Source organism: Sorex fumeus, unplaced genomic scaffold, assembly GCF_029834395.1.
Source record: "Sorex fumeus unplaced genomic scaffold, SorFum_2.1 ptg000044l, whole genome shotgun sequence".
In the NCBI taxonomy this organism is placed as follows: Eukaryota; Metazoa; Chordata; class Mammalia; order Eulipotyphla; family Soricidae; genus Sorex; species Sorex fumeus.
In genome coordinates, this window is record NW_026606101.1 from 12,994,544 (window position 1) to 13,009,225 (window position 14,682).

At 51.7% G+C, this 14,682-nt stretch overlaps 1 protein-coding gene across 1 annotated transcript in view; it reads right to left on the reverse strand.

Annotated features, from left to right (window-relative positions):
* Positions 1-3,630: 3,630 nt before the first annotated feature.
* Positions 3,631-14,682, reverse strand: part of EFCAB8 (EF-hand calcium binding domain 8) — a 49,177-nt gene continuing 38,125 nt past the window's right edge. Inside the window, exons 19-26 of the mRNA XM_056121550.1 lie at positions 13,306-13,527; positions 12,299-12,457; positions 9,579-9,747; positions 7,685-7,805; positions 4,549-4,753; positions 4,358-4,456; positions 3,812-4,020; positions 3,631-3,700 (exon numbers count right to left, since the gene is read on the reverse strand). Of these exons, the coding sequence (XP_055977525.1) occupies positions 3,631-3,700; positions 3,812-4,020; positions 4,358-4,456; positions 4,549-4,753; positions 7,685-7,805; positions 9,579-9,747; positions 12,299-12,457; positions 13,306-13,527 (1,254 nt within the window). The remainder of the gene's footprint in view (positions 3,701-3,811; positions 4,021-4,357; positions 4,457-4,548; positions 4,754-7,684; positions 7,806-9,578; positions 9,748-12,298; positions 12,458-13,305; positions 13,528-14,682) is intronic.

The window sequence follows — 14,682 nt, forward strand, 5'->3', positions numbered from 1 at the left end:
TGCTCACGGACTGGGAGGATTAACATTGTCAAAATGGCAATACTCCCCGAAGTATTATTCAGATTCAATACAGTCCCTATAAGGAAACCCATGACATTTTTCAAAGAAATAAATCAAGCTCTACTGAAATTCATATGTACAATAAATCCCCACAAATATCTAGAGCAATCATTGGGAAAAAGAAGATGGGACACATCACCTGCCCCAATTTCAAATTGTACTACAATGCGGTAGCAATTAAAACAGAATGGTACTGAAATAAAAATAGGCAGACGAGTGGAATAGAATTGAATATCCTGACACAGACCCTCAAATATATGATCATTTAATCTTTGATAAGGGAGCAAGAAATAGGAAATGGAGCAAGGAAAGCCTCTTCAACAAGTGGTGCTGAGTTCTTTTTGTTGTTGTTAAAAAAACAAATGAACTCAGACCTCTACCTAATGCCATGCATAAAAGTCAGATCAAAATGGATTAAAGACCCCAACATCAGACCTGAATCCATAAAGTACATAGAGGAAAATGTAGGCAAAACCCTTCATGACACTGAAGCTAAACGCATCTTCAAAGACCAAACATCACTGACCAAGCAACTGGAAGCAAAGATAAACACATGGGAATACATTAAACTGAGAAGCTTCTGTGCCTCAAAAGAAATGCTGACCAAGATACAAAGACAGCCCGGGAATGGACAAAATTATTTACCCAATACCCATCTGATAAGGAGTTAACATCCAAAATATATTAAGGCACTGGCAGAACTTAACATGAAAGAAAAATCCAAACCCACCAAAAAATGGGGAGAAGAAATTAATAGAAACTTCCTCAAAGAAGAAATTCAAATGGTTAAAAGGCAGATGAAAAAAATGCTCTTACGTAACTAATCATGAGAGACGCAAATCAAAACAAAAATGAGATTATCATCTCACACCACAGAGACTGGCACACATCAAAAAGAATAAGAACAGCCAGTGCTGGTGTGGATGCAGGGAAAAAGCTACCCTTGTTCATTGCTAGTGGGAAATGCAGACCAGTCCAGCCTATTGGCAAAACAATATGAACATTCCTCAAAAAGTTAAAAACTTTTTAACTTCTGCTCTCACGATGATTCAATAAATAAAATTATAAAAAATGAAAATAAAAGTAAGGTAGAGTTCGTGCCCAATTCAATCAGCTAATCAGTGGCTAAATAAATAGCCGTACTCCTACATAAAAAAAAAATTTAAAAAATAATAAAATAAAAACTTTTTAACTTTTTTAAAGGTCCCAGCAATATTGCTTCTGGGACTTTATCCCAGGGGCTCAAACTCATACCATAGAAAAGCCATCTGCACCTCCATGCTCACTAACACCATTCACAATAGCCAGTATCTGGAAACAACCCCAGTGCCTGAATACTGGATAAAGAAACTGTGAAAAGTCTACACAATGGAATACTACACAGCAACCAGGAAAAATGAAGTCATGAAATTTGCATATAAATTGATGGACATGGAGAGTAACATGCTGAGTAGGAGGGAAAGAGAGAATGATTGCAGTCATTTGCGGACTACTAAAAAGCATAGTATGATTGTATTACCCAAGGACAGTGGAAACAAGGGCCAGGAGGAATGGTCCACAGTTGGAAGCCTGCCACAAGTGGTCGGGAGAGGGCAGCGAGGATGGAAAAGGGACCACTACGGCAAAGAGAGTTAGAAATGATCTGAGTGCTGAAAAAAAGGTAGAGCGACAATCATGATATGACCTTTCATTGCCTGTATTGCAAACCATAATGCCCAAGAGAAAAGAGAGAGAGAGAGAGAGAGAGAGAGAGAGTGTAACAGAGAGAGGCAGAGAGAAGTATCTTCCATGCGGGGAGGTATGGGAGGGAAACTGGAGACATCGATAGTGGAAAATGCACACTGGTGAAGGGGCAGGTGTTGGAACATTATATGACTGAAATACAATCATGAACAACTTTGTAACTGTGTATCTGACTGTGATTCAATTTAAAAAATAAGATTGCAGGGCTGGAGTGATAGCAAAGTGGGTAGGGCATTTGCCTTGCACGCAGACGACCCGGGTTCGATTACCAGCATCCCATATAGTCCCCCGAGCACTGCCAGGAGTAATTCCTGAGTGCAGAGCCAGGAGTAACCCCTGGGCATCTCCAGGTGTGACCCAAAAAGCAAAAAAAAAAAAAAAGAAGAAGAAGAAGAAGAATGCTCAGACCTACCGGGACACCCCACATTGCTGCCCTCCCGCAGAGGCTGTGAGGGGCCAGGGAGAAGCCCCCCATGTCAGAGGGGAGCGGCTGCCACAGCCCAGGCTTTTGCATACCACAGCTGCAAGACCAGGCATTTCTGTGCAGTCTTTTCGGGATGAGGGGGCAGGGGAGCTCCCGAGCAGTGCTCAGAGGGCCTGGAGTCCCTTCCAGTGATTCTCTGTCCTGATGTGCAGACTGGAGAGCTCCACAGTCGGCCCCTGCGATGTGACACTGATTGGGGCCCCACTGTGCTGGCCCCACCGGGGAGCGAGCCTGGGAGCACACCTGCCGGCCTCGGCCATGTTGGGGCGGGGGGCGTTGGGGGGCAGCCAGGGGGCTGCGCACCCGCACGTGTGACAAGCTGGGACTTTGCAAGTCGATGTCAGCTTCGACCCTCCTCACTCCTTACCGGAGCACCTGGTGAGCTCACACAGGAAGGGGGAAGGCAGGCAGTGGAGGCCACCAAACAGAGGGCCCAGGAGTCACGCCGTCCCGGGGCTGAGCCACAGAGTGGACAGGAGGGCCTGCAGGGACACCGCCAGTTCCAGAGAGTCTCCAGTCCCCACCAATGCTGGGCCTGCAGCAGCCCCCGGGTTCCCCCTGCGGATGGTGTGTCCAGACCGCCCACTGACCCAACGTGGGGTGGCTGGGACGGTGCTGCAGGGCCAAAGAAGACACCAAGCCCTAGGGCTGGGTAGGACAGGCCTGTCCACTGCACCTCTGAGCCTTCCCCAAATGAGCTACAGCACAGAGTGTCCACTCAGGGTCTCTCGGAGAGGGACAGATGCACACTAGGAAGGACGCACAAGCAGATACGACACAGACTGGGCAGGACAAATGGTCGGGCAGAACACACAGATTGAGAAGGACACAGAGTGAGGAAGATACTCGGCGAGATGGGCACACAGCAAGGAGGACACAGAGTGAGATGGACACACAATGAGATGGACACACGGTGAAAAGGACACACAGCAAGGAGGACACACAGTGAGATTGACACACAGTGAGATGGACACACACTGGCTGGTCAACCCCACAAGGTGGTCGCAGAGCACCCAAGTCCCTCCCAGGACACCCAGTGAGGACATACAGAGGCCCCTCTGGACACCTGCCCAGCCCCATGCCATGGTCTAGTGGCCACATGGCCTTAGCACACAGCCCCCCTGGCCCCGACACAGCCTGGCACACAGCCTCAGCCCGGGGCATGGCCCCAACATCTTGCTGCATTTATTTCCTCCTGGGGAGTCCAAGGAAGATCCATATCGATCCATATCCCTGACTGCACAGAGCCTGGAGAGCTGGGGAGAGGCAGACAAGAACCTGGGACGGGCAGGTCCATCCAGGGGCCTGGTGGGCTGCTGACAGTCTGTGGGACGAGGGAACCCTCAGAGCTGCACAGGGGTGCCCTTCCTTATCAAGGATCTAGAGGAGGTCTTTCGAAACCCGGTGGGCTGCCTGGAGGAGGCAGCAACGGGCATCGGGGTCCCAGACTTGGGCCTGGCACCCCTGGAGCTAATGGAGCCTGAATGTAAGAAAAGGGAGGAGGAGGGGGTGGAATCCTGGTACGCAGAGCCCGAGGCCGTGGAGAAGAGCGAGGAGAGCACAGAGGCTGTGCTGGCCCTGGTGTCCCCTTCGGAGCACAGTTTCTGCCAGAGCTTGTGGGCCACCGTGTACCCGCTGCTGCCCGGTTGCTCCAGGGCCTCCTGCAGGAGCTCGGGCTGCTGGACAGCGGCCAGCTCGTTGAAGTGCAGGCTCTGGAAGATCCGGGGGGAGATCTGTGGGCAGAGAGTGGGGGGAGCACGGGGTGGGTCCCCAGGACCGAGGGGCGACCCGCCTCCTCTGGGACACGTGGACACAGGTCCTGGCTCTGAGGTGGACGCTCCCAGGCTCTCCCTGTGCCCAGGGCCAGGGTCCCCGCAAGGCCCCCTGACCCAGGAGATGCGAGAGCCAGAGGCAGGAGGGGTCTCTGGGGGTCTCTTCCAGGCCCCCTGCGGCTTCCTCCGCCCCAGGGAAGGGCCCTGGGTTTCCTCTGTGGCCCTTCCCGTGTCCCCGCCCCACAGTTGCCAGGGGTCCGTCCTACCCCGCGCCCCCAGCCCCTGCTCTGCTCCGTACCTGGAGCCGCATGCAGCCGTACTGCACGTCCCTGAAGTGCACGCTGGGGCTCCGCGCCCGCTCCCTGGGCCAGTAGGTGCCCCCCGCGACTTTGTTCACCTGCAGCGTGGGCGCCAGGGTGAAGGCCCTGCGAGAGCCCGGCGGGGCCCCCCACCCGGGGCCCCCAGCCCCCGCACCCCACCCCCCCTTACCGTCTGGGCCCGGCTCTCCCACGCGCGCCAGCTGCTCTCGATGTCCTCCAGGGGGCGCTCCCCGCCCCAGGGGCACTGCAGGGTCAGTTTCCGCAGGGCGGCCCAGGCCTCCGTCTCCATGTCCCCCTTCATGTGCAGCAGGGCCAGGAGGGCGATCTGCTCCTGCCGCTGGTACTCCAGGGCGCTGGCCAGATCCACGTCACCCCTGGGGGCAGGACGGCTCTTACAGAGGCACTGCGAGGCCCCACCCTCCCTCTGTACGCGTGACAGGACCCAGGGGAAATGCACCCCAATGAGTCCTGAGACCCCCCCACACACCCCATCCCACAGAGCTGGGTTCCCCTCCACAGAAAACCGGACACCCCGCCCCTTAGCTGGACCTTCCCTCGTGGGAGCACCCACATGCCCCCTCTCTCCCTCCCGTCCTTCTTTTCTTCTTACTTTCCTTTTTATTTTTTTTAATATTTATTTATTTATTTTTGCTTTTTGGGTCACACCTAGCGATGCTCAGGGGTTGCTCCTGGCTCTGCACTCAGGAATTACTCCTGGCAGTGTTCAGGGGACCATATGAGATGCTGGGAATCGAACCCGGGTCGGCCGTGTGCGAGGTAAATGCCCTACCCGCTATATTATCGCACCAGCCCCCTCATGCTGCCTTTGATCAGTTTGGACATTTTCTCCATGCTAGACCTCTATGTAAAGGTCAGCTTTCCTTGTTAAACTTGATACCACCCCATATCTTTTATTTTCAGTGCATTCTCGATTTGTAATAATGTATTTGTGGGACTAGAATTTGAGCCTGATTGAAACTGTTAGGTTGCATATCATTGTTGGCTGACTTGGCTTGCCCTTCAAGCCCGTGTTCACCCTTGAACCCAGATCTCGCTTGCTTGTATCTGCTTTATCCACTCTGGAGAAGCCCATGCTCTCTCTCAAACATGAACTTCCTCTTTCTCTCCCCTCACATCCCTCTACGTGAGCTTCAGTAAAAACTCTCTTGCTTCACTTAAAAGAAAAAAACTTTTTAAAGGAGGTGGAGGGGCTGGAGCGATTGCATAGCAAGTAGGGCGTTTGCCTTGCACGCGGCCAATCCGGGTTCGATTCGATTCCCAGCATTCCATATGGTCCCCCGCGCACCGCCAGGAATAATTCCTGAGTGCACGAGCCAGGAGTAACCCCTGTGCATCGCTGGGTGCAGTGCATCAGGTATCATTCTGTGCTCTGTGCTCAGGTATCAGTCCTGGTGGATTCAGAGGACCATATGGGGTGCTTTAGATCAAACCCAGGTCGGCGTGTACCTGCTGGCACCTTATCTGCTGCGTTATTCTCCTGCTCCCCCTTCTCCTGATTCCACTGTAGGTTTCGATCAAGACATCATGTCCTTTAAGAAATCTCCTGAGACAGTTCTCTGTCCTGGACTATTTTTCATATTTCTGAATAAGGCTGGAGAGATAGCTCACAGGCTGGAATCCCAGCTCATAGGCTTTGGAGTGCAAGCTTTTTGTGTAGAAAGCCTGGGTTTGATCCCTGATACTGCACGGTCCCCCAACTCTATAGTCAGGAGTTGCTCCACAGGGTACAGTCCCCAGATCAAACTAAACCAAACCAAACTCCAAAGTTCCACCCAAAACAAAACCCCTTAGTAGTCTTTTTATTTTTTCTTTTTGGGTCACACCCGGCAATGCACAGGAGTTACTCCTGGCTCTGCACTCCGGAATTATTCCTGGCGGTGCTCAGGGGACCATATAGAATACCGGGGATCAAACCCGGGTCTACCACGTGCAAGGCAAATGCCCTACCCACTGTGCTATCGCTCCAGACCCTCTACCCTCTACTTTCCATTTTTGTTCTCCCTTCCTCCCACCCTTTTCTTTCCTTCTCTCTCTCTCTCTCTCTCTCTCTCTCTCTCTCTCTCTCTCTCTCTCTCTCTCTCTTTCTCACACACACACACAGAGATAAATACTACCACTGTCTTATTTTAAGTTCTCCCACAAAACACACAAAACAGTACTTATAGGTATGGATGGGAATAAACATGTCACAAAGACTCTTTGACCATCTCCTTCCTAGATGTCAAACCCCAGTGCCAAAATCCCCTCTCTGGGAAGCCCCCATCCATGATGTGCCCAGCCAGGTGAGTCTCCTCTAAGCCTTCCCAACTCCTCCTCCACCCCCTCACTACTCACATTCACGTGGCTATGCATTGGCGCAGACATGTCCCTAAGCGGATGCTAAGTGATCCAAGCCGCGCCTGCGCCTGCATTATTCCAGATCTCCAGAACCTGGCACAGAGCCTGGAGCCCACAGGGTCTCAGTAAAAATAAAAAGAATGCATAAACATTTTTTCAAATTTTTTATCAAATTTTTTCAAAACAGTTTTCAAGATGTTTATGCATTCTTTTTATTTTTCATTATTATATTATTTTATTATATTAATTATGTAATTATATATTACCTATACTATAATTTATTATATAATGATCTATTATATTATTTTTATAATTTTTTAATTATTTATGTTTATCCTGGAAAATCCAATTTTCCAGAATAGGAGCTGGAGCGATAGTAGCATGTAGGGCATTTGCTTTCCATGCAGCCAACTAGGATTCAGTCCCCGGCATCCCGTGGGGTCCCCCAAGCACCCCCAGGAGTGATTCCTGAGAGCAGAGCCAGGAGTAACCCCTAAGCATCGCCAGGTGTGCTCCCCTCCACTGGGAAAGAAAAGCTCAGAATTGTTGGAGACTTGGTCAGGGGAGGACAAGCCTGTCGGGAGATGCTCTTGCCCAAGGCTCAGGGAGATCAAGAATTTGCTTAAGACCACAGCCATGGGCACTCGTGCCAGGGCTTGGCCAGAGGGGGGCATCGGGGGTGCAAGCTGGAGCCTCGTCTGGGGCAGCCCCGTTAAGGATGGGGGCTTCAATTCCACATGCGGAGCCCTGGGACTTCTCACCTCTCTGCTTAATGGATGAGAACAGAGCCACCAGCTCTGAGGTCACTGCTGCCCCCCGAGGGTCCCCAAGCCATTGGCCTCCTGAGCGCCCTCCACAAACATGCCCAGACCCCCTGGGTCCTGGTGGGGGTTTGGCCTCTCGCACCCCTCGCTGGGCCAGAGGGCAGGTGGGACATGGCAACTCACGGCTGCTCCTCATACAGAGTCTGCAGGTTGCTGTCCATGAACATGGATGTGTCGTTATAGCCTTTGTTCAGCTCGATGTCCACCGTCTGCAGCTTCTTCCAGATGGTCAGGCCAAATGTGCCTGTGATTGCCAACAGAAGCAACTCAGGAACAGGGACAAGAGAGGCCCCTCCGATGACTTCTGCAGCCCCTGCCCACCCATGCGCCACCCCTACCAATCACCCAGTGACAGGCCAAAACAGTAGGACCGCAGGTGGGGAGATCTGCCTGGCATGTGGCCAACCCAGGTTGGATCCCAGGCACCTTTTATGGTCCTCCTGCCTCCAGGCTCACCGGGAGTAATCCCTGAGCACAGAGCTAGGAATAAGCCCTGAACACCACCAAGTGTGGCCAAAAAAGAAAAAAGGAAAAGTAATTCCCCAATGGAAATGACCACCTGACCCTGGCCTCTAGGTTATCGTGACCACCGTGTGCCAGGCATTTTGCTGATACTCAACCGGTATGTGGAAGAACCAGCCCCAAGCCGAGGAGACGCTTGGCACTCAGGCCTAAAGTTGCCCGTGAATGGGCAGAGGGGAGCGGGCCCCCCAGAACGCCCTGCTGCTCAGCTCTAAGATAACATTGGTTGGGCGAGCAGGAGTCCCTCGAGGTGAGGCAAAGGGTCGAAGGAAGCGGCTGTAGCAAAAATAGACACAGGAGACCTGCTCTGGGCAGGGAGTAGCAAACCCCTATCTCACTCCGGCTTACAATTTCTTGAATAACAAAGGTGTGTTAGAGCCATCCTCTCTGCGTGGAAGGGAGGGGAGCAGGCAAGCCCCACTGCGCTCAGGGGCCAGCTCTGATGGTGCTCTGGGAACCCCAAGTGGTGCCAACGATGGAGTCAGCCTGTGCAAAACAAGTGCCCTGCCCCCCTGGGGGCTATTCCTGGCTCTGTGCTCAGGAGTGGCTCCTGGGGGAACCCAGGGGACAATATGAAGTGCCGGGAATTGAACGGAGCTTGGCAGGATACAAGCTGAGCCTGGAACACTACACTACATCTCTCTGGCTGGAAGGTCAGATGTTCATCTCTAATGCCATCTGCTGTTAGAGAATTTGCTGCTCTCGTTGCATTTTTATCTCTGTGGATGTTGGAACTATCACCACATTCCTTTTGTTTTCAGTCCACAATTTTGTTTTGTTTTGTTTTGTTTGCTCTTTGGGTCACACCCAGCGATGCTCAAGGTTTACTCCTGGCTCTGTACTCAGTGATTACTCCTGGCAGTGCTCGGGGGGACAATATGGGATGCCAGGGATCGAACCCGGGTCGGCCGTGTGCAAGGCAAATGCCCTCTCCGCTCCAGCCCTAGGCCACAATTTTGTGATGACCGTGTTGTATCCTGTATGTGCTCAGACAGCACCTTTCCCGGCGGTCTTCATAATTTCCTGTGGTGTTTTCCCTGATACTACTGGGATGCCCTCTCAGCCTAGAGCACGTCCTATAGACTCGTTGGAGCTAAATGCTTTAGTCTTTGTGGGTCTAATGAGTCTGGATGTTTCTGCCCTCGTGGGTGAAGTATCTAATCCTTGGGGAGTAGGTTAAATCATCTCTTCCTAGAGTTTAAGGCTGGGGCTGGAGCGATAGTACTGCAGGGAGGGTGCTTGCCTTGCACGTGGCCAACTGGGGTCAACCCCCGGCAGCCCCTATGGTCCCCTGAGCACTGCCAGAACTGATCCCTGAGCACAGAACCAGGAGTAAGCCCTGAGCACTGTCAGTTATAAATATGAAGTCTGAGCAGAGCACAGCTGCACGGAAAGCACCAGGTGGCAGGATGGATATACAGTTTCCCCTGGACCAGCTTCTGCTCTAACAAGGACAGGGACGCAAAGGGTTGTGCAGCTTCAGCGGGTCCCGTACCAATGGCCTCACCGGAGACTTTCCAAACCTTGACGTCCCGGTCCAGACCAGCAGTGATGAGCAATTGGAAGCTGTTCACATACCGGATGTCCACCACACTCTCCTCGTGGCCCTTCCAGGAAATCAGGAGTTTGGGAGGAACCAGGGAAACAGTCTGACCAGACACCACCTACGGGGAACAGGCAGCACAGAAGTTATCCAGGATGCAGGGTGATGGGAGAGAGGGACCCCCAGGACGGAGGCAGAGAGTCCCTGAGGGGTCCTGAGACAGGCGCTGGGGTTGGCGGTTAGACACGTTCTCACCTTCATTTTCTTGGATCATCGGTGAATCCTAGCACTTCTCGAGCCCCCTGAGCACTTTCGTAAAATCCTAAGAAGCATTTGCCTGTTGCTATGTGGCCTGCTCTGGGAACATCACAAGCTCCAACAGCACCTTTCCTTGTCTCACTGTTTCCAGGAGAGCAGTGAGAAGCAGGGACAGGTAGTGACCAGCCATGCCCAGCAAGTCACCGTGCCAGCATAGGAGCCCTGGTTTCCTCTAAAGCGACTCCACTGGGCACTGGGAGAAGCATGGGGTGAGTGAAGCCAAGGGGGCTGGATACTAGGTAAGAAGGAAACGCAGCTGGGAACTGGGTGTGAGTAACCCAGCCAATTTTAAACAAAACAATACCAATGAAAACAGAGACCCACATCACCATCCTCAAGTGTGTTAAGCCACTTGGCAGATTAGAATGTAGGTTATAACAATGTTGACCAAGACAATGGAAGACAAGGGCGTGTCTGGAAACAATCTAAGTATAGATTTATGTCATCTTGGCCTATGGTACAAGAGGGGAGAAATGTGTGGGAATAAACTCACCAGAAACCCAATACACCATTTAGAGAAGCTCAGATCACCATCTAATATATTGCAACGAGATAAACATTAGAAGGGGTGAAGAATTCTTTTTGAGGAAACCATAAAACAGCTCCAAGATAGCAATGACTTCTCCTCTCTGAGTAAAACAGTGTCAGTAGATGGGAAATAGCAATATATTTTATTTTATTTTTTGCTTTTTGGGTCACACCCGGCATTGCATAGGGGTTACTCCTGGCTCTGCACTCAGGAGTTACTCCTGGCCGTACTTGGGGGACCATATGGGATGCTGGGAATCGAACTCGGGTCAGCCATGTGCAAGGCAAATGCCCTACCCACTGTGCTATTGCTTCAGCCCCCATATCAATGTATTTTTAAAAGGCTATATATCATTTGCAAGTGAGAGTCATGTGCATGATCCCCCAGAACTCAGCGGAGTGAGCCCTGAGTCCAGAGCCTTGAGTGGCACCTGAGCGCTATGACCAGAATGGGGGAAATTAAGAAGCCATGAAAAGGCAATCCACAAAATTCTCCACGGCCCTTAAATGAGGACAACGTCAATGTCACTAATGAGCAAAACTACCTGTTAAAATCAATTACAATAAGAAACAATTCCTATGGCTGGAGAGACAGTACAGTACGTAAGGCGCTTGCCTTGCATGTGGCTGACCCAGGTTGGATCCCCGGCATCCAATATAGTCCTCTAAGCTTACCAAGAGAGATCCCTGAGCACAGAGCCAGGAGTAGGTCCTGAGCACAGAGCCAGGAGTAAGTCCTGAGCACCGATCCAGGAGCAAGCCCTGAGCACCTCTGAGTTTGGGTTTGGGGCCACAATCTGTCTTTCCAATCTACACTGACAGACATTTCCATCATTTCAAATGTGGAGATGACATTCCTATTCCTATCTGTGTGACTCTAAAATTAAGAGTGTAGGTGTCTTGGTAGAAATTTACAAGAGGAATGGCTGGATCCTAAAGCAGGTAGTTATCTTTGTTGTTGTTGTTCTGTTGTTGTTTTTTTGTTTTGTTTTGTTTTTTGCTTTTTGGGTCACACTCGGCGTTGCACAGGGGTTACTCCTGGCTCATGCATCAGGAATTACTCCTGGCGGTGCTTGGGGAACCATATGGGGTACTGGGAATCGAACCCGGGTCAGCCTCGTGCAAGGCAAACACCCTACCCGCCGTGCTATCACTCCGGCCCCCACAAGTAATTATCTTTAACTTCCTAACTACTGCCAAACAGTTCCCCAGAGTGCAAATACCATTATTACAACAGACCTTCCTACCAACAGTAAAAACTTTAGTTGATCATTATTCCTGCCAGCAGCTTATACTGCTTTTCAGTGTTTGTCACCCTGAGGGGGGCGGGGATCTGAGGTGGTACTATGTGTGGCTTTGCCTTGCATCCCCCTGCCAACTAATGAAAAGGTCTTCAACTTCACTAGTCCTCAGCAGGGAGAAAACAAGAGCTTTTGGGATATTATAATTCTATTACCTGCTCAGGAAAATAAAGAAGCATTTTCATCAATTTAAAAAGAAACTTGTATGCCGGAGCAATAGTACAGCAGGCAGGGTGCTTGCCTTGTATGCAGTCAACTCGGGTTCGGTCCCTGACCCATAAACGAAAACTAAAACAAAAATAACTCAATCATAACTCTAAGATCCTATTTGCAAAAAGCAGAGCCCATTGGGGGGGGGGAGAGAGAGAGACAGAGAGACAGAGAGAGAGAGAGAGAGAGAGAGAGAGAGAGAGAGAGAGAGAGAGAGACCAGGGTACGTTTGGGGTGTATGTACTTATAAACACAAAAGACTCAGAAAAGAACACTGGCCCAGTCTCCAAAGCACCATGCAAAGCATCCTCCTACCTCAGTCGGCTTCAGGGGGACAAAGTAGGGGCCGGCAGTCCGGATCCGCTTAGAGATCAAGTACTGGAACTTGTTCCTCACAGGCAGAGACTGCCACCCGGGCCGGCGCCCTTGTGGATGCCTGCTAGTGGGCATGCAGTAATCCTTGATGTCCCAGATCTAGGCATAAAGTGGGGGTCAGTGGGCCGGCAGCCCTTAACCCCAGCCCACTCTGTGGACCCCTCCCTGATCACTTCTGTTCACACTGGGGGCAAAGTGGTGGTTCTTCCTCTGACCTTTGAGCATTTGTTTCGTTTTTGTTTGGGGACCACACCTGGCTGTGCTCAGAACTTACTCCTGGCTCTGTGCTCAGGGGCTACTCCTGGCAGGGCTAAGGAGATGCTATGGGGTGTCAGGGATTGAACCCAGGTCAGCTGCAAGAAAAGTGCCCTGGGGTTAGAGCAATAGTACAGCGGGTAGGGCATTTGCCTTGCATGCGGCCGACCAGGATTCGATCCCTGGCATCCCATATGGTCCCCCGAGCACTGCCAGGAGTTAATTCCTGAGTTGCAAAGCCAGGAGTAACCCCTGTGCATCGCAGGGTGTGATCCCCCCAAAACAAAGGAAAAAGAAAGAAAAGTGCGCACTACCTACTGTGTTATCTCTTGGGTCCCCTTTGAGAGCTCTTCTACCCAGAAGGGGTCCCCAGGATCTGCTGGTTCAGACCCAGGAGAGGGCCTGCGGAGCAAGGGGCTGGCCCCAGGACAAGGCATTCTGCATGTTTCATTCAGCTCAGTGCTCAAGAGAGCGGAACCCAGGCTGGAGGTACAACTAAGGGGCGAGGGGGTCTGGGGGAGAGAACAACAGGGCTCCACATCCCCTGGGAAGGGTGCCATGGAGGGACTGCTAGAACCACACACTGGTCCCACTGGTGCTCCCGAGCAGGAGAGGGCTCTGGAGAGACCCACCCTCACCTTTGAGAGATGGAAAGACAGTGCCCGCCCCGGGGGCCAACGCCAGTCCCTCACCTTGATCTGCCCTTTGGAGTCCCCTGTGAGAAGGATCAAGTCATTCTTGTCCGTGGTCATGGTGCCCACGACCACGTTCTCGGTTTCCGTGAGGCCCGAGGGGAACTTGCCCAGCAGGCCGCCACTGCCATGAGTGGACCATGCATACAGGTAGCCATCCGTGCAACTGCTTAGCAGGGCGGCCGTGTGCGGCTGCCGGGGCCTGGTCTGCAGGAAGATGATCTGCGGGGTGGGCAAGCCCGGGTGGGGCTGTCAGGAGCCAGGGCCCCCCCGGTCCCAAGGAACCCGCCCCAGCAAGTCCCCTGTCTTCTACGTGCCCAGTGAGACTCCTCCCACCCTGCTGGCCACAGGGAAAGTTTCCCGTACTAGAAGCTGCCTGTGCTGGGGTGGATTCCAGCAGCCACAAGTGCCACGTGATCACCAAGTTCTTGTTTCCCAAAGACACATGAGAGTTGGCTGTGAAAACGTTCCTTTGAAAAGAGACATGGAGGGGCCAGAGCAATTGTACAACAGGTTGGGGTATTTGCCTTGCACACAGCCAGCCAGGGCTTGATCCCCAATGCTCCAGAGCACCTCCAGGAGGGATCCCTGAGCACAGAACCCAGAGTAAGCCCTGAGTACCACTAGGTGTGGCCCCAAAACCCAAGAAGAAAATAAATAATTAAATACCAAAAGAGTATTTAAGGAGCTGGAGTGATAGCACAGCGGTTAGGGCATTTGCCTTACACGCGGTCAACCTGGGTTCGATTCCCAGCATCCCATATGGTCCCCTGAGCAGCGCCAGGAGCAATTCCTGAGTGCAGAGCCAGGAGTAACCCCTGAGCATTGCCGGTTGTGACCCAAAAATTTAAAAAAATATATTTTTTTAAAGAGTATTTAACACTATTGGGGCTAGGGCCAGAGAGACAGTATAAGGAAGGAAGGCACTTGCCATGAATGGGACCCTGGTTCGAATCCCAGCACCACGTGAGGTGCCCTGAGCAGTGCCAGGGGTCACTTCTAAGCACAGACCTAATAAAAGTTCTTGAGCATCACTGAGTTTGGGACACCCCCACCCAAAAAAATGAGAGAGAGAGAGAGAAAGAGAGGCGGGGGGACTATTGCAAGCATAGTGGTCCAAACTTTAATATGTTTTTGAATTTGTTTGCAAAGAAGGTACAGAGGAAACCTTGGGTCATTGGTGGTAAAGGACTGTGGCATTTTGAGAGGAAGAAACTGATGCCTTAAGGTTTTTAGGGGCCAAAGAAATGTGGATTCAATCCCTAGAACCCCATAGGCTCTCCTGAGCCCTGCCAGGGTGATCCCCAAGCACAGAGCTGGAGAAATCCCTGAGCATTGCTCAGTATGGCAAAAATAGACAAAAATAAAATGTTTTCT